The 20,000-nt window shown below is 48.5% G+C and overlaps 1 protein-coding gene across 2 annotated transcripts in view; it reads left to right on the top strand.

The window, feature by feature from the left end:
- LOC306796534 (disks large homolog 4-like) overlaps positions 1 to 20,000 on the top strand; it is a gene marked incomplete at its 5' end in the record, with an annotated part of 26,826 nt that overhangs the window by 3,466 nt on the left and 3,360 nt on the right. For both annotated transcript variants that reach the window (XM_079295514.1, XM_079295513.1), the window contains 8 exons: positions 3,025 to 3,150; positions 8,255 to 8,305; positions 17,515 to 17,639; positions 17,856 to 18,025; positions 18,398 to 18,534; positions 18,618 to 18,768; positions 19,135 to 19,403; positions 19,943 to 20,000. The exon at positions 19,943 to 20,000 is cut by the window's right edge and continues 45 nt beyond it. In XM_079295514.1, coding sequence (XP_079151640.1) covers positions 3,025 to 3,150; positions 8,255 to 8,305; positions 17,515 to 17,639; positions 17,856 to 18,025; positions 18,398 to 18,534; positions 18,618 to 18,768; positions 19,135 to 19,403; positions 19,943 to 20,000 — 1,087 coding nt within the window. The remainder of the gene's footprint in view (positions 1 to 3,024; positions 3,151 to 8,254; positions 8,306 to 17,514; positions 17,640 to 17,855; positions 18,026 to 18,397; positions 18,535 to 18,617; positions 18,769 to 19,134; positions 19,404 to 19,942) is intronic.

Raw genomic sequence — 20,000 nt, 5'->3', positions numbered from 1 at the left:
TTGGTTGTATATTTACTGGTTGTTTTAGCACTAGTTTGGTTGTATATTTACTGGTTGTTTAAGCACTAGTTTGGTTGTATATTTACTGGTTGTTTTAGCCCTAGTTTGGTTGTATATTTACTGGTTGTTTTAGCACTAGTTTGGTCGTATATTTACTGGTTGTTTTAGCCCTAGTCTGGTTGTATATTTACTGGTTGTTTTAGCACTAGTTTGGCTGTATATTTACTGGTTGTTTTAGCGCGAGTTTGGTTGTATATTTACTGGTTGTTTTAGCCCTAGTTTGGTTGTATATTTACAGGTTGTTTTAGCACCAGTTTGGTTGTATATTTACTGGTTGTTTTAGCACTAGTTTGGTTGTATATTTACTGGTTGTTTTAGCCCTAGTTTGGTTGTATATTTACTGGTTGTTTTAGCCCTAGTCTGGTTGTATATTTGCTGGTTGTTTTAGCCCTAGTTTGGTGGTATATTTCTGGTTGTTTTAGCGCCAGTTTGGTTGTATATTTACTGGTTGTTTTAGCCCTAGTTTGGTTGTATATTTACTGGTTGTTTTAGCCCTAGTTTGGTTGTATATTTGCTGGTTGTTTTAGCCCTAGTTTGGTTGTATATTTACTGGTTGTTTTAGCACTCGTTTGGTTGTATATTTACTGGTTGTTTTAGCACTAGTTTGTTTGTATATTTACTGGTTGTTTTAGCCCTAGTTTGGTCATATATTTACTGGTTGTTTTCGCAGTAGTTTGGTTGTATATTTACTGGTTGTTTTAGCACTAGTTTGTTTGTATATTTACTGGTTGTTTTATCCCTAGTCTGGTTGTATATTTACTGGTTGTTTTAGCACTAGTTTGGTCGTATATTTTCTGGTTGTTTTAGCACTAGTTTGGTTGTATATTTACTGGTTGTTTTCGCACGAGTTTGGTTGTATATTTACTGGTTGTTTTAGCCCTAGTTTGGTTGTATATTTACTGGTTGTTATAGCCCTAGTTTGGTTGTATATTTACTGGTTGTTTTAGCACTAGTCTGGTTGTATATTTACTGGTTGTTTTAGCACTAGTTTGGTTGTATATTTACTGGTTGTTTTAGCACTAGTTTGGTTGTATATTTACTGGTTGTTTTAGCGCTAGTTTGGTTGTATATTTACTGGTTGTTTTCGCGCTAGTTTGGTTGTATATTTACTGGTTGTTTTAGCCCTAGTTTGGTCATATATTTACTGGTTGTTTTAGCACTAGTTTGGTTGTATATTTACTGGTTGTTTTAGCCCTAGTCTGGTTGTATATTTACTGGTTGTTTTAGCACTAGTTTGGTTGTATATTTACTGGTTGTTTTAGCCCTAGTTTGGTTGTATATTTACTGGTTGTTTTAGCACTAGTTTGGTTGTATATTTACTGGTTGTTTTAGCACTAGTTTGGTTGTATATTTACTGGTTGTTTTAGCACTAGTTTGGTTGTATATTTACTGGTTGTTTTAACGCTAGTTTGGTTGTGTATTTACTGGTTGTTTTAGCGCTAGTTTGGTTGTATATTTCTGGTTGTTTTAGTGCTAGTTTGGTTGTGTATTTACTGGTTGTTTTAGCGCCAGTTTGGTTGTATATTTCTGGTTGTTTTAGCACTAGTTTGGTTGTATATTTACTGGTTGTTTTAGCACTTGTCTGGTTGTATATTTACTGGTTATTTTAGCCCTAGTCTGGTTGTATATTTACTGGTTGTTTTAGCACTTGTTTGGTCGTATATTTACTGGTTGTTTTAGCCCTAGTCTGGTTGTATATTTACTGGTTGTTTTAGCCCTAGTTTGGTTGTATATTTACACACCACAATCTACCACACAGCTGTCAGAGGGAGAGGTGCATTGTGGGTCATGTAGGCTGGTGAATTTATGAATTGCTGGCTCCTCTTCTATCCGGTGATGTTAGTTGCCAGGCAACGGGGGACCCAAGGCCTTCTTGTTACTACGGCGACTGCATCAGCATCTCTGTCTCTCTCTCTCTGTGTCTGTCTCTCTCGCTCTCGCTCTCTCTCTCTGTGTCTGTCGCTCTCTCTCTCTGTGTCTCTTTCTGTGTCTCTCTCTCTCTCTCTCTCTCTGTGTCTGTCGCTCTCTCTCTCTCTGTCTCTTTCTGTGTCTCTCTCTCTGTGTCTGTCTCTCTCTCTGTGTCTGTCCCTCTCTCTCTCTCTCTCTCTCTGTCTGTCGCTCTCTCTCTGTGTCTCTTTCTGTGTCTCTCTCTCTCTCTGTGTCTGTCGCTCTCTCTCTCTGTGTCTGTCGCTCTCTCTCTCTGTGTCTCTTTCTGTGTCTCTCTCTCTCTCTCTCTGTCGCTCTCGCTCTGTCTCTTTCTGTGTCTCTCTCTGTGTCTCTTTCTGTGTCTCTCTCTGTGTCTCTCTCTCTCTCTCTGTCTGTCGCTCTCTCTCTCTGTGTCTCTTTCTGTGTCTCTCTCTCTCTCTCTCTCTGTGTCTGTCGCTCTCTCTCTCTGTGTCTCTCTCTCTCTCTCTCTCTCTCTCTCTCTGTGTCTCTTTCTGTGTCTCTCTCTGTCTCTCTCTGTCTCTCTCTCTGTCTGGAGGTTTACAATCTCAATGAGTTAGTGGTGAGGAGGTTCTAGTGCTTGTATCGGTCCTTCAGTCGGTTCTAGTGCTTGTATCGGTCCTTCAGTCGGTTCTAGAGGTTTTAGTGGTCCTTAAGAAGGTTCTAAGGCTTTTAGTGGTCCTTCATGAGGTTCTATATGTGTTAGTGGTATTTGACGAGGTTCTATGGCTTTTGGTGGTCATTGAGGAGGTTCTAGAGGTTTGAGTGGTCCTTGACAAGATTGCAGACCTTTACTGGCCCTTAGGAGGTTCTAAGGCTTTTAGTGGTCCTTCATGGGCGTCTGTGGCTAAGTAGAGAGCAGGGCCGTCCTTCGATCAGAGGATCAGCGGTTCGATCCCCGGCTCCGCCTCCGCTAGTCGCATGTCGATGTGTCCTTGAGCGAGACACTTAAGCGTGATGTTCTCAGAGATGCTAATCCTAACAGCTAACGCTAACACCATGTGATCTGTGTCTCTGCAGAAGTACCGTTACCAAGACGATGAGACTCCGCCCATCGACCCCAGCCCCGGTCACATGACCCACGGACGCAGCACCGAGCTGAGCCACGCACACCTGGACGGATACACACACCCTGCCGCACTCACCGTACGTGCACACACACATGCACACACACACACAGGGGGACTTCTGCACTACACTTCCCAGAATTCAGCTGTCAGTCAAACAGTGTTGAAAGGAAATTGATTGATTGGTGTTTTTGAGAAAGTCTTCCACCAGAGGACGTTGTCCTTGAGGAGGTTCCTACGGTGCTCGAGGGTCTTGTAGGGGCCTTGAGGAGGTTCTAGGGGTTCTTAAGAACCTCTCTAGGGCTGGCTGAGGAGGTTCTGAGGGTCTTATATTTACTGGTGTCTAATTACTGAGACACACACACACACACAGCGTAGGATGCTCTGAATGTATCCCTCTCTTTTTTTGCTCGGCCATCACCATGAGAACTACGACAATGGAGGGGGGGGTAGAAGGGGAGTTACCATGGCAACAACATCTCTCTCTCTCACTCTCTCACTCTGCTGGTAAAACAGTGACGTCACAAAGGGGATGGGATTCCTTCAGAGAGCGAAAGAGAGAGAGAGAGAGAGAGAGAGTGGTAGAGAGACATAGACACACTGAGGCTACTCAGTCAGGCGTCGGGTCGAGCAGAAAGAGAGGAGGAAGGAAGGAGGGATGACAGAGAGACAGAATCAACCTCTCTCTCTTTTTCTGTTCTCGTTGTGATTCGATCGTTCTTCATTCCACTTAATCTGGTTTATCACCTCTGTCTCTCTCTCTCTCTGTCTGTCTCTCTCTCTCTCTCTCTCTCCCCCCCTCTCTCTCTCACTGAGTGATGAGCTGAGCTGTCAGTCATGTCGGAGGCTTCGTTAACGGGTCCAGGAGACGACACCTAACGAGGTTCTTCTCCTCCACCCCCCCACCCCCCTCTCTCTCTCTTTTCTGTTGGCTTGTTAATTATTCATCCGTCACTCCATCAGTCTTTATGTAACAGAGAGAGAGAGAGACAGAGAGAGAGAGAGAGGGAGTGATGTTTGTGTCGGTGTGGTACGCTAAGAAGATGGGAAGACGATTCATCAACAACGTGAGACGAGCAAAGAGACACAGGCAGAGGATGATGGTAGGACCTCTTTCATTATCGATCAACAGATCTGATTACTGATTGGACCAGGGGTGGAGGGGGAGGGGCCTGTAGTCAAACCAATAATGTTGTTTCTGCTCTGATTGGACCAACCGCGACTCATTATGTTCACGTCGTAGGTTCTGTTCCTGAACCTGGCTAGCTCTACTTAGCATTATGACTGTTAGCTTTAGCTAATGTTAGCAGCTACACTGAGTATACATGTATTTTACTTTAATTAGCCCCTAGGTTCAAGGTAACAGCTGTAGACGTTTATCTTCCAATTTCGTCAGCTACAAGTTAGTTAGTTAGCTTCTGTTAGCTAAAATACTGACATTTTGGATAAGCTACTAGACTGTTAAAATTGATTTTGATAAGTTACTGGATTTTTAGCATTGACTTAGGTAAGCTACCATACTGTTAGCATTGATTTAGGTAAGCTACCAGACTGTTAGCATTGATTTAGTTAAGCTACCAGACTGTTAGCAGTGATTTAGTTAAGCTACCAGACTGTTAGCATTGATTTAGGTAAGCTTCCAGACTGTTAGCAGTGATTTAGTTAAGCTACCAGACTGTTAGCATTGATTGAGGTAAGCTTCCAGACTGTTAGCATTGATTTAGGTAAGCTTCCAGACTGTTAGCAGTGATTTAGTTAAGCTACCAGACTGTTAGCAGTGATTTAGGTAAGCTACCAGACTGTTAGCATTGATTTAGGTAAGCTACCAGACTGTTAGCAGTGATTTAGTTAAGCTACCAGACTGTTAGCATTGATTTAGGTAAGCTACCAGACTGTTAGCAGTGATTTAGGTAAGCTACCAGAATGTTAGCAGGTTTGGTCCTCGTGGTCCAGACTCGTATCTTTTGATCCAGACTTGTATTTTGTGGACAAGACTTGTATCTCCTGGTTCAGATGTGTATGTCTTGGTCCAGCCTTGTATCTCGTGGTCCAGACTCGTATATATCGTGGTCCAGACTCCTATCTCTTGGTACAGACTTGTATCTCGTGGTCCAGACTCCTATCTATTGATCCAGACTCTTATCTATTGGTAGAGACTTGTATCTCGTGGTCCAGACTCCTATCTATTGATCCAGACTCCTATCTCTTGGTACAGACTTGTATCTCGTGGTCCAGACTCCTATCTATTGATCCAGACTCTTATCTATTGGTACAGACTTGTATCTCGTGGTTCAGGTCTGTCCTGGACTCAGAAACCAACCTGGACTGTTTCTCATAGAGGTTGATAAACGTGGAGAGGATTTAATGGAAACAGATAGATAGACATAGATAGAGAGAGAGATAGAGAGAGAGAGCTGTCTCTCTGTCTGTGTCTCTCTCTCTCTCACTCTCTCTCTCTCTCTCTCTCTCTATATATATATATATATATACACATATATATATGTTGTACATATATATACACATATATATATATGTTGTACATATATATACATATATATAGAGAGAGAGAGACATACATATTATGTATGTCTCTCTCTCTCTCTATATATATATGTTGTGTTTAATGGAAACAGATAGATAGACATATAGAGAGAGAGAGATAGAGAGAGCTGTCTCTCTGTCTGTCTCTCTCTCTCTCTCTCTCTCTCTCTATATGTCGATATATATATATATATATATATAGAGAGAGAGAGAGAGAGAGAGAGAGAGAGAGAAAGAGAGAGCGAGAGAGCTGTCATGGGAAGTGAAGAGGTTTAATTAATTCACAGTGAACTGTAACTGCCTCTTTCTCGCTCTGTGATATAACTGAAGCTCCTCCAGAGACACAGTGATGACAGCTGTGCAGCCCTGAAGGACAGAGAGACAGACAGAGAGACCGACAGAAAGACAGAACATATGAGACAGAGAGAGAGAAACACCGGGCTGGAGCAACACCGGGCTGGAGCAACACCGGGCTGTAGCAATACCGGGCTGTAGCAATACCGGGCTGTAGCAACACCGGGCTGTAGCAACACAGGGCTGTAGCAACACTCGGGCTGTAGCAACACCGGGCTGTAGCAGCACTCGGGCTGTAGCAACACCGGGCTGTAGTAACACTCGGCTGTAGCAACACCGGACTGTAGCAACACCGAACCAGGCTGTAGCAACACTCGGGCTGGAGCAACACTCGGGCTGTAGCAACACTCGGGCTGTAGTAACACTCGGCTGTAGTAACACCGGGCTGTAGCAATACTCAGCTGTAGTAACACCGGGCTGTAGCAACACTCGAGCTGGAGCAACACTCGGGCTGTAGCAACACTCGGGCTGTAGTAACACCAGGCTGTAGTAACACTGGACTGTAGTAACACTCGGCTGAAGTAACACTCAGGCTGTAGCAACACTGGGCTGTAGCATCACTGGGCTGTAGTAACACTGGACTGTAGCAACACTCGGGCTGTAGCAACACTCGGGCTGTAGCAACACTGGGCTGTATTAACACTGGACTGTAGCAACACTGGACTGTAGCAACACAGGGCTGTAGCAACACCGGGCTGTAGCAACACCGGACTAGCAACACCGGACTGCAGGAACACCGGGCTGTAGTAACACACGGTTGTAGTAACACTCGGCTGTAGTAACACCGGACTGTAGCAACACCGGACTGTAGCAACACCGGACTGTAGCAACACTGGACTGTAGCAACACCGGACTGTAGTAACACCGGACTGTAGTAACACCGGGCTGTAGTAACACCGGACTGTAGTAACACTGGGCTGTAGCAACACTGGACTGTAGTAACACTGGACTGTAGCAACACTGGACTGTAGTAACACTGGACTGCAGTAACACCGGGCTGTAGCAACACCGGGCTGTAGCAACACCAGGCTGTAGTAACACCGGAATGCAGTAACACTGGACTGTAGCAACACTGGACTGTAGCAACACTGGACTGTAGCAACACCGGGCTGTAGCAACACCGGGCTGTAGTAACACCGGGCTGTAGTAACACCGGACTGTAGCAACACTGGACTGTAGCAACTCCAGTGTTGCTAAACTGATTTCATGAAAGCTGGGCGCACCACTAGAGTCTGCAAGCAGCCAGCAGAGGGCGCTGTTACACACAACCCACTTGTTTCCATGGGGAACAAATGATACGTTGTAAATGATATTTAAACAAGGAAATAATATGAAAATGATAAGGATTAGTAATAACTTAAATAATATAGTAATACTAGCAACCAATGGCCAGTGATGGCAAGTGGAATCATTTACTCTGTTACATGTAGTAACACTGGGCTGTAGCAACACCGGACTGTAGTAACACAGGGCTGTAGTAACACCGGACTGTAGTAACACCGGACTGTAGTAACACCGGACTGTAGTAACACTGGACTGTAGTAACACCGGACTGTAGTAACACAGGGCTGTAGTAACACTGGACTGTAGTAACACCGGACTGTAGTAACACCGGACTGCAGTAACACTGGACTGTAGCAACACTGGACTGTAGCAACACCGGACTGTAGCAACACCGGGCTGTAGCAACACCGGGCTGTAGTAACACCGGACTGTAGCAACACCGGACTGTAGTAACACTGGACTGTAGTAACACCGGACTGTAGTAACACAGGGCTGTAGTAACACCGGACTGTAGTAACACAGGGCTGTAGTAACACTGGACTGTAGTAACACCGGACTGTAGTAACACCGGACTGTAGTCACACCGGACTGTAGTAACACAGGGCTGTAGTAACACTGGACTGTAGTAACACCGGGCTGTAGTAACACCGGACTGTAGTAACACCGGACTGTAGTAACACAGGGCTGTAGTAACACTGGACTGTAGCAACACCGGGCTGTAGCAACACCGGGCTGTAGTAACACCGGGCTGTACCGCCTTAAAGTAACAATGTAACGAGAGATTTCTGTTGATTGATGATCAATAAAATCTCCTGAAACCGACCTGATGTCTCTGCAGGAAGTGATGTAATAATCATGTGGTGGAGGGAGAGGTGGTCACCATAGATACAGTTACAGTTGCCTGGTAACCGGCCCCCTGAGGGCTCGACAGTAGTTACCATGGTGTTGCCTTGGAGACAGAGAGAGATGCTGCATGTGATTTAAATCTTGTTCTGTTTTTACAGATGAACGGATCAGAAGGAGAGCTGGAGTACGAAGAGATCACTCTGGAGAGGGTGAGACACAACGCAACACACGCTATACACACAAAGTACACACACACACGCACTGTACACTAAACACACACAGTACACACTATACACACAACACACACTATACACACAATACACACACTATACACACACAGTACACGCACACTGTACACACACACTGTACACTAGACACACACTGTACACACGATACACTATACACACACCATACACAGACACATAGTACACGCTATACACACACTATACACACACAGTACACGCACACTGTACACACACTGTACACGAAACACACACAGTACACACTATACACTATACACACAGACACATAGTACACGCTATACACACACTATACACACATAGTACACACAGTAACATACAAAATACTCACACTGTAACACATACAATATACACACACAAATACACACACACACAATATACGTACAAAATAAACACACACATAGTACAGACACACTACACACTGTAACATACGTACACACACGATAACACACACTAAGGACTAAATGTCCTCTCGGTTCAGCAGCAGGAAACTTTCTGTCTCTGAGACTCTGAATCCTGATACATGATGTGTGTGTGTGTTACAGTGTGTACTATGTGTGTGTGTGTTACAGTGTGTACTGTGTGTGTGTGTGTTACAGTGTGTATGATGTGTGTGTGTGTGTGTTACAGTGTGTATGATGTGTGTGTGTTACAGTGTGTATGATGTGTATGTGTGTTACAGTGTGTATGACGTGTGTGTGTGTGTTACAGTGTGTACTGTGTGTGTGTGTTACAGTGTGTACTATGTGTGTGTACTATGTGTGTGTGTGTTACAGTGTGTACTATGTGTGTGTGTACTATGTGTGTGTGTGTGTTACAGTGTGTACTGTGTGTGTGTTACAGTGTGTACTATGTGTGTGTGTTACAGTGTGTGTACTGTGTGTGTGTGTTACAGTGTGTACTATGTGTGTGTGTGTTACAGTGTGTGTTATGTGTGTGTGTGTTACAGTGTGTACTATGTGTGTGTACTGTGTGTGTGTGTTACAGTGTGTACTATGTGTGTGTACTGTGTGTGTTACAGTGTGTGTGTTACAGTGTGTACTATGTGTGTGTATGTTACAGTGTGTTATGTGTCTGTGTTACAGTGTGTACTATGTGTGTGTGTCTGTGTTACAGTGTGTACTATGTGTGTGTGTGTTACAGTGTGTACTGTGTGTGTGTGTTACAGTGTGTGTTATGTGTGTGTGTGTGTTACAGTGTGTACTGTGTGTGTGTACTATGTGTGTGTGTGTTACAGTGTGTACTGTGTGTGTGTGTCTGTGTTACAGTGTGTACTATGTGTGTGTGTCTGTGTTACAGTGTGTACTATGTGTGCGTGTCTGTGTTACAGTGTGTACTATGTGTGTGTGTGTTACAGTGTGTACTGTGTGTGTGTGTTACAGTGTGTGTTATGTGTGTGTGTGTGTGTTACAGTGTGTACTGTGTGTGTGTACTATGTGTGTGTGTGTTACAGTGTGTACTGTGTGTGTGTGTCTGTGTTACAGTGTGTACTATGTGTGTGTGTCTGTGTTACAGTGTGTACTATGTGTGCGTGTTACATTAAATACATCAATAGAATCATTAACGTCAGTAAGATTATGAATGATTATGAATGATTATGAATAATAACGGGGCTCCACCCTGAGAAAAAGAAGTCAAAGTAAAAGAAGAGAAAGAAAGGAAAACACTCAAAGAGGCAGATCTTCATGTTGCAGTAAACAGCAACTGACAAGCAGCGTCACTGATGATGTAACACAACACTACTACAGCAGCATGGACACTACGGCAGCGTGGACACTACGGCAGCGTGGGCACTACGGCAGCGCGGGCACTACGGCAGCGCGGGCACTACGGCAGCGCGGGCACTACGGCAGCGTCTTCACAGTCATAAACACACAACACGTTATAACAACACAGTCCACTGAAACAGCAGGAGGTAATAAACCTCTGCACAGACACAAGCCTGTCACTGTGAGCCCACTTCGTAGGTCAATGTGGTTCTCAGGTTTCCTGGTTCAGAGTCAAGCTGCGTCGAGTCTTTCTGAAATGAAGGGAATTCTTCTTCCTTATGATGTTAACGGGGAGAACGGGGCACAGAAGTTATCCCTACAATGTGTTAATGTGTGTGTTAATGTGTTAATGTGTGTGTTAATGTGTGTGTTAATGTGTGCGTTAATGTGTTAATGTGTGTGTTAATGTGTTAATGTGTGTGTTAATGTGTGTGTTAATGTGTGCGTTAATGTGTTAATGTGTGTGTTAATGTGTGTGTTAATGTGTGTGTTAATGTGTGCGTTAATGTGTTAATGTGTGTGTTAATGTGTGTGTTAATGTGTGCGTTAATGTGTTAATGTGTGTGTTAATGTGTTAATGTGTGTGTTAATGTGTGTGTTAATGTGTGTGTTAATGTGTGCGTTAATGTGTGTGTTAATGTGTTAATGTGTGTGTTAATGTGTTCATGTGTTTGTTAATGTGTTGATGTGTGTGTTAATGTGTTAATGTGTTAATGTGTGTGTTAATGTGTGCGTTAATGTGTTAATGTGTGTGTTAATGTGTTCATGTGTTTGTTAATGTGTTGATGTGTGTGTTAATGTGTTAATGTGTGTGTTAATGTGTGTGTTAATGTGTGTATTACTGTGTGTATTAATGTGTTAATGTGTTAATGTGTGTGTTAATGTGTGTGTTAATGTGTGTGTTAATGTGTGTGTTAATGTGTTAATGTGTGTGTTAATGTGTGTGTTAATGTGTTGTGGCAGCCGGAGGGGCAACCTCAGAGGAGAAGTGGTAGAGGGACGATATTGCCGGACATGGAGGCGGAGCCCCATGTCAGGGAGTGGAAAAGAGCGCCAAACCACCATCAGCCCAAACAAGCAACACCTGAGGAGGAGAGCCGAGGGAGCGACCACACCCTATCGGAGGAGGAGGAGGGGACTATAAAAGGGCCCCGGACACAGGAAACTAGGAGAGAGAGTAGGAGTGGAAAGAGACGGAGACACAGCAAACGCATTGGAGACAACTGGCTTACCCCTTGATCACCCTGGAACGTCTGACTACCCGCCCGGCTCCCGACCCCTGCCTGTACGACTACCCTGCTCCTGCCCGCGCCCTGGACCGGATGAGGAATACCCGTTGTGCACCGAACCGTGGAAGTGAACCCCGACCATCCCTCTGGAAAGCGGACAGTGTATTGTTGAGTGTCTATCCTACCTCTATCCACTCTCTATCTTCAGTAAAAACCTCACTTGCACCATTTATCTACCGACTGGTTGTGTTTATTGGTCCGTGTTGTCGTGAAACCCCCTTGCCACCCCGGGGGCTGTCACAATTTGGTGGAGAATGTGGGCACAGTCCGGTTCTGGCAACACTGACCGATAGACCGACCAACCCAGTAAGCATGGCCACCCCGGTGCCATTTCAAGAGCTGCTAGCGGGGCTAATCGCTAGCAACCAGGAAACCCAAAAACGCCACGAACAAGCCATGCAAGTACAAATGCAAATCCTCCAAGCACAGCAGCAACAACAATACCAACAGCAAGTACACATGGAGCAGTATATGGCGGTACAAACCGAACGCGCGGAGGCGATGCAAAGCGACATCAAGGGCATGTTACAGACACAACAGGAGCAACGTACCGTGGAGAAAGCCAACCCAGCGCGCTTCCTTCTCAAGCAGACGGCAGCTGACGATGTGGAAATATTTTTTCAGATATTCCAGACAACGGCACTCCGGGAAAAATGGCCAGAAGAGCACTGGGCTGAGTTGATAGCCCCCTTTTTGATCAACGAAACGCAAGTAACGTATCAGGACTTAGAGCGCGCTGGAAAAGTTGACTTCCGGGTGTTGAAAGCGGAAGCGTTACAGCGATGCGGGGTCACGCTGGTACTAAAGGCACAACGATTTCATGAATGGACATATGACACCTCCCTTTCTCCGCGAGCCCAGATGCATGAGATCAAGAGGATTACGACGGCCTGGCTGCACGCAGAGCCCACCGAGGTGTCGCCCACCGATCGTGTCGTCATGGACAAATTCCTCAGATCCCTCCCGTATGAGGCAAAAAAATTGGCCGGCCAGAGAAACCCCCGCAACCTCGAGGAACTGGTAGAGATCATGGAGGGTTACCACGCAGCACAAGCGTTAGTGCGTGGGGGAAGAAACCCGAAAGTGGAGGGGTCCACCCGCAAAGAAAAGATGAGAACGGAGGAAACTACCTATGTGTCTCCCTCCTTTCCCCCAGGCTTTCCCCGACGTCGGCCGGCGGGTGGACCGGAAGAGAGGAGGTGCTACCACTGCGGCGAGATCGGGCACATCGCCTGGGAATGTCCTCACCGCCAGGACGCACCCATGCCCACGGCCAGTGAGGGGAGTCGCCCATGCGGACTGATTACCGGATGCTGGGCCACTCACGAGGACCTCATGCCCCTCACCCCGGTCAAAGTAAACGGCCGCGACGCCTCCGCGATGGTGGATTCCGGGAGCGCGATTACCTTGGTGAGACCTACGTTTGCTCAGTACCCGCTCCTAACCGGCACCCGAGCGGTCACGTGCATCCATGGGGAGACCCGCGAATACCCCACCACCGCCCTCGAAATATACACGACGAGGGGTAGATACGTCGGCACTGCAGGAGTAGTGGAAGGACTCCCCGTAGAGGTGCTGGTCGGCCGAGACCTGCCCGTGTTCCAGGAGCTGTGGCGCAGCCTGGTGGTGAAACCAGGTACGACCCCTCACCGAAAGTCCAAGAAGAAAGCCATCTGTGGGCTGGGGGAGGAGATCTCCACCGATCCCCTATCAGAAGGAGTCGCCAGTGCCGTGGCCCGGGCGTTGGTGGAGGCCACCCAACCCAACCCCGAGGACGTATATGCCACAGCCGTCGAGAACGACGGACCCTCCAGCCCCAGTGAGCCCGAAGGAGAGGCGCCACCCATCCCCGAGGAGGCAGCTACCCCCTCCCTCGAAGAAGAGGAGCTGGCCGGGCTGTTCCCCCAGGACCCGGAGGAGCCCATCTTACCCGGGCCCCTCACAGGGAGGTTTGGGACGGCCCAGTTGGAGGACCCCAACCTAGCCCACGCCCTTCGGCAGGTGGCCGCCGTAGACGGACGACCACTGGACGGGGTAAGAGACCTCCCTCCCACACATTTCTCCATTTATAACGGGCTCCTCTACCAGGTAGTAATAAAGGACGGGGCCCCCCTCAGGTTGTTACTGGTACCACGTCCTTTCATACCCTCTGTCCTCCAGTTAGCCCACTCCCATATCTTAGGTGCCCATCTAGGAGTGGAGAAAACCCTGGAAAGGGTGAGGGCCAGGTTCCACTGGCCCGGAATAAAAAAAGCCGTGGAGGATTACTGCCGGAGCTGCCCCGAATGTCAACAAGTGGCCCCACAACCCCATCACAGAAACCCGCTGGTGCCCCTGCCGATCATCACCGTCCCCTTCAGCAGGATCGGGATGGACCTAGTGGGGCCCCTACCCAAGACCAACCGGGGACACAGGTACATCCTGGTGATAGTGGATTACGCCACCCGGTATCCCGAAGCCATCCCCCTACGCTCTATGGCCACCAAGGGCATTGCAAGGGAGCTGGTGATGTTGTTTTCCAGGGTCGGAATACCGGAGGAGATTCTCACCGACCAAGGAACCCCGTTCATGTCTAGGATCATGAAGGATCTGTGTGGCATGCTGAAGGTGACCCAACTGAGGACGTCGGTGTATCACCCCCAAACGGACGGACTAGTAGAACGATTCAACCAGACACTGAAGAAAATGTTGAAAAAAACCATGGACCAGGACGGGAAGAATTGGGACCAACTGCTACCCTTCCTGATGTTCTCCATCAGAGAGGTGCCCCAGGCATCTACCGGATTCTCGCCCTTCGAGCTCCTGTACGGTCGACGACCCCGGGGGCTACTCGACCTGGCCAAAGAAGCCTGGGAACACCAACCCTCCCCCTACCGCACCATGGTGGACCACGTCGAGGAGATGAGGGTGAGGATGGCATCCCTCTGGCCCATCGTCCGAGAACACATGGCCGAGGCACAGGCGGCCCAAGCCCGCGTGTACAACCGGGGAACCCAACCCCGAGTGTTTAACCCAGGGGATCGGGTGTTGGTCCTGGTACCCACGGCGGAATGTAAGTTTCTAGCCCGATGGAGGGGGCCGTATGAAGTAATGGAGAAATTGGGGCCGGTAAACTACCGAGTCCGGCAACCAGGTCGGAGGCACCCGACGAAGGTTTATCATGTGAACCTGCTCAAGAAATGGGTGCGTAGGGATGCCATGCTCTGTTTCTCTCTCTCTACCCTCCCAGGAAAAACGGAGCCAGTCGAGGTACCCGTGGGAGAAGAGTTGACCCCCCGGCAGAAGCAGGACGTCCGGGAAATGGTGGATCGGTTCCGGGACGTGTTCTCCCCGGACCCCGGATACACCACACTGGTGCAACACCGGATAATCACCGAGCCCGGGAAGAAGGTGAAGCTAAGGCCGTACCGCATCCCCGAAGCCCGCCGGGGGGCGATAGAGAGGGAGGTACAGAGTATGCTGGAGGCCGACATCATCGAACCCTCGACGAGCGAGTGGTGCAGCCCTATAGTGTTGGTTCCGAAACCCGATGGCTCGGTCAGGTTCTGCAATGACTTTAGGCAGCTCAACGCCATCTCAAAATTCGATGCCTACCCGATGCCCCGGGTGGACGAGATGATAGAGCGCATCGGGAGGGCCAGATACATCACCACCCTCGACTTGACTAAAGGCTACTGGCAAGTGGCAGTAGCCCCCGAAGACAGGGAAAAAACGGCCTTCACTACGCCCATGGGACTGTACCACTATAAGAGGCTGCCGTTCGGTCTCCACGGAGCCCCCCCCACGTACCAGAGACTGATGGACCAGGTACTACGTCCCCATCGAGAATACGCGGCAGCCTATCTGGACGACATCGTCGTGCACGGGGAGGAATGGGGGGCTCACCTCCAAAGACTGGAAGCCGTCCTGAAAGCTCTGCGAGGGGCGGGGCTGACAGCCAACCCCAAGAAATGTCGCCTCGGCCTCCGGGAAGCTGACTACCTGGGGTACACCATCGGCCGCGGCTGCGTCAAGCCCCAGGTAGGGAAAGTCGAGGCGATCCGGGAATGGCCCCGCCCCCGCACAAAGAAACAGGTACGAGCATTCATTGGGCTAGCTAGCTACTATCGACGGTTTGTTCCCCAGTTCTCTGCTCTTGCAGCACCCCTGACGGACCTAACAAAAAACCGGCTGCCAGATCGGATCGTATGGACGGCAGAGACCGAGGACGCCTTCGAGAAGCTGAAGGAAGTACTCTGTTCTGAACCAGTGCTGGTGACCCCGGACTTTACGCAACCATTGGTGGTACAGACAGATGCCTCCGAGACCGGGGTGGGTGCCGTCCTGTCCCAGCTGAGGGATGGAGAGGAGCACCCGATCACATACGTAAGCAGAAAATTATTACCGAGAGAAACGAGATACGCCACGGTCGAGAAGGAATGTTTGGCCATCAAATGGGCTCTGGGGGAGTTGAAATATTATCTGCTGGGACGACACTTTACCCTGGTCACGGACCACGCCCCCCTGGTATGGATGTCCCGTTCAAAAGACAATAACGCCCGGGTCACACGCTGGTTTTTATCCCTTCAACCATATGCTTTCTCTGTTGTCCACAGATCCGGGGCCGCTCATGGAAACGCGGACGCCCTGTCTAGACGGGACGCCCTAGGTTCCTGGAGCAGTCCTCCCCCCAGGTCGGATTTAAGGGGGGGGGTATGTGGCAGCCGGAGGGGCAACCTCAGAGGAGAAGTGGTAGAGGGACGATATTGCCGGACATGGAGGCGGAGCCCCATGTCAGGGAGTGGAAAAGAGCGCCAAACCACCATCAGCCCAAACAAGCAACACCTGAGGAGGAGAGCCGAGGGAGCGACCACACCCTATCGGAGGAGGAGGAGGGGACTATAAAAGGGCCCCGGACACAGGAAACTAGGAGAGAGAGTAGGAGTGGAAAGAGACGGAGACACAGCAAACGCATTGGAGACAACTGGCTTACCCCTTGATCACCCTGGAACGTCTGACTACCCGCCCGGCTCCCGACCCCTGCCTGTACGACTACCCTGCTCCTGCCCGCGCCCTGGACCGGATGAGGAATACCCGTTGTGCACCGAACCGTGGAAGTGAACCCCGACCATCCCTCTGGAAAGCGGACAGTGTATTGTTGAGTGTCTATCCTACCTCTATCCACTCTCTATCTTCAGTAAAAACCTCACTTGCACCATTTATCTACCGACTGGTTGTGTTTATTGGTCCGTGTTGTCGTGAAACCCCCTTGCCACCCCGGGGGCTGTCACAGTGTGTATTACTGTGTGTATTAATGTGTTAATGTGTTAATGTGTGTGTTAATGTGTGTATTACTGTGTGTATTAATGTGTTAATGTGTTCATGTGTGTGTTAATGTGTGTGTTAATGTGTGTATTACTGTGTGTATTAATGTGTTAATGTGTTAATGTGTGTGTTAATGTGTGTGTTAATGTGTGTGTTAATGTGTGTGTTAATGTGTTAATGTGTGTGTTAATGTGTGTGTTAATGTGTGTATTACTGTGTGTATTAATGTGTTAATGTGTTAATGTGTGTGTTAATGTGTTAATGTGTTAATGTGTGTGTTAATGTGTGTGTTAATGTGTTAATGTGTTAATGTGTGTGTTAATGTATTACTGTGTGTATTAATGTGTTAATGTGTTAATGTGTGTGTTAATGTGTTAATGTGTTAATGTGTGTGTTAATGTGTGTGTTAATGTGTTAATGTGTTAATGTGTGTGTTAATGTGTGTGTTAATGTGTGTGTTAATGTGTGTATTACTGTGTTAATGTGTTAATGTGTGTGTTAATGTATTACTGTGTGTATTAATGTGTTAATGTGTTAATGTGTGTGTTAATGTGTGTGTTAATGTGTGTGTTAATGTGTTAATGTGTTAATGTGTGTGTTAATGTGTGTGTTAATGTGTTAATGTGTGTGTTAATGTGTGTGTTAATGTGTTAATGTGTGTGTTAATGTGTGTATTACTGTGTTAATGTGTGTGTTAATGTGTTAATGTGTGTGTTAATGTGTGTGTTAATGTGTTAATGTGTGTGTTAATGTGTGTGTTAATGTGTTAATGTGTGTGTTAATGTGTGTGTGTTAGGGGAACTCTGGTCTGGGCTTTAGCATCGCAGGAGGAACCGATAATCCTCACATCGGAGACGACCCATCCATCTTCATCACGAAGATCATCCCTGGAGGAGCAGCCGCCCAGGACGGACGCCTCAGGTACAGATCCATCGACAGCCTAGACCCTGACCTGGTTCTAACCTAGACCTGGTTCTACCCTGAACCTGGTTCTACCCTGACCTAGTTCTAACTTGAACCCGGTTCTTACCTAAACCCGGTTGTAACCTGAACCTTAAAACCAGGTCTGAACCCTTTAACCCTCCTCTGAAGGATTGCGGTCCAGACGTCCTCACTGGTTTCTGTCTCTGTCTTCAGGGTGAACGACAGCATCGTCTTTGTTAACGACGTGGACGTGCGTGAGGTCACTCACTCCATTGCAGTGGAGGCGCTGAAGGAGGCGGGGCCTGTCGTCAGGCTCTACGTCCTGCGGCGACGCCCACCGAGCGAACGCATCACACAAATCAAACTGATGAAAGGGCCTAAAGGTAGGAAAGGAGACGAGGAGAGGAGACAGTTGTAGTGGTCTGTCTCACTGTGTTCAGCTGAAGGACGTTTACTTTGTATTAAATGTGTTCCAGTAAGAACCGTCCTCACGTGATTCATCACACAGGTTTTAAGCTGTCTGGTCCTGTCCCTGTGTGTCCCTCTCCCTGTCCCTGTGTGTCCCTGTCCCTGTCTGGTCCTGTCCCTGTGTGTCCCTCTCCCTGTCTGGTCCTGTCCCTGTCCCTGTCTGGTCCTGTCCCTGTGTGTCCCTCTTCCTGTCCCTGTCTGTCCCTGTCCCTGTGTGTCCCTGTCTGGTCTTGTCCCTGTGTGTCCCTCTCCCTGTCCCTGTCTGTCCCTGTCTCTGTCTGGTTCAGGTCTGGGCTTCAGTATAGCGGGTGGTGTGGGGAACCAACACGTTCCAGGAGACAACAGCATCTACGTCACTAAGATCATCGAGGGCGGAGCGGCGCACCGCGATGGACGGCTCCAGATCGGGGACAAGATCCTGGCGGTAAGTAAAATCCCCTCAAAGACGTCCTCATATTGTCCTCAGGACTCTCACTTAACCTGACCTCAGACCTCTGTCCTCGGCAGGTGAACCACGTGTCCCTGGAGGACATCCTGCACGAGGACGCCGTGGTGGCCCTGAAGAACACGGGGGAGGTGGTCTACCTGAAGGTGGCCACGCCCACCTCGCAGTACATCCACCCAGCTGATCGATACAGCCCCCCCGACCTGACCAGCTGTACGTGCACTTCCTGTTTGATGATCACGTGACCGTTTGTGTGTGACGTTAAAACAGCCGTTTTCTCAATGAAGTTCTGTGCGATCAATGCTAAGCTAAGCGATCTATGCTAAGCTATGCTAACATTGTTAGCTGCTCCACAAATAGCGTCAAAGACCTGGATGAGGGTCTCAGACCAGCCGCTAGGGGTTCTGGTTCTAACCTAGACCTAGTTCTACCCTGAACGTGGTTCTAACCTAGACTTAGTTCTAACCTAGACCTAGTACTTACCTAAACCCGGTTCTTACCTGAACCCGGGGTCCCTCATCTGGTCCTGTCACTGTCTGATCCTGTCCTTTACACATCCTGTCCTTTATTTCCCTGCAGCCTACATGGAGCCGGACTACATGTGCGATTACCCACAAGTCCTCCCTCCTCCGTCACCACGGCGATACTCACCCATACCCCGAGGCATGATGGGAGAGGACGAGTATTCCCGGGAGCCCCGCCGGGTCTGCGTCCAGCGGGGGTCCACCGGTCTGGGTTTCAACATCGTGGGTGGAGAGGACGGAGAGGGGATCTTCATCTCCTTCATCCTGGCAGGAGGACCAGCAGACCTGAGCGGAGAGCTCAGGAAGGGAGACCAGATCCTCAGTGTGAGTACAGAGACCAGATCCTCAGTGTGAGTACAGAGACCAGATCCTCAGTGTGAGTACAGAGACCAGGTCCTCAGTGTGAGTACAGAGACCAGATCCTCAGTGTGAGTACAGAGACCAGATCCTCAGTGTGAGTACAGAGACCAGGTCCTCAGTGTGAGTACAGAGACCAGATCCTCAGTGTGAGTACAGAGACCAGATCCTCAGTGTGAGTACAGAGACCAGATCCTCAGTGTGAGTACAGAGACCAGATCCTCAGTGTGAGTACAGAGACCAGATCCGTCTTTGGTTTGGATATTTAAATGACTTTGTTGCGTGTGTGCGTGTGCATGTGTGTGTGCGTGTGCATGCGTGTGTGCGTGTGTGCGTGTGTGCGTGTGCATGTGTGTGTGCGTGTGTGTGTGTGTGCGTGTGTGCGTGCATGTGTGTGTGTGTGTGTGCGCGTGTGTGTGTGCGTGTGCGTGTGTGTGTGCGTGTGTGTGCGTGCGTGCATGTGTGTGTGTGTGCGTGTGTGCGTGCATGTGTGTGTGTGTGTACAGGTGAATGGTGTGGATCTCAGGTACGCCACTCATGAACAGGCAGCAGCAGCTCTGAAGA

Source organism: Melanostigma gelatinosum (genome assembly GCF_949748355.1).
Source record: "Melanostigma gelatinosum genome assembly, chromosome: 23".
In the NCBI taxonomy this organism is placed as follows: Eukaryota; Metazoa; Chordata; class Actinopteri; order Perciformes; family Zoarcidae; genus Melanostigma; species Melanostigma gelatinosum.
This window is presented reverse-complemented; position numbering and strand designations above follow the sequence as displayed.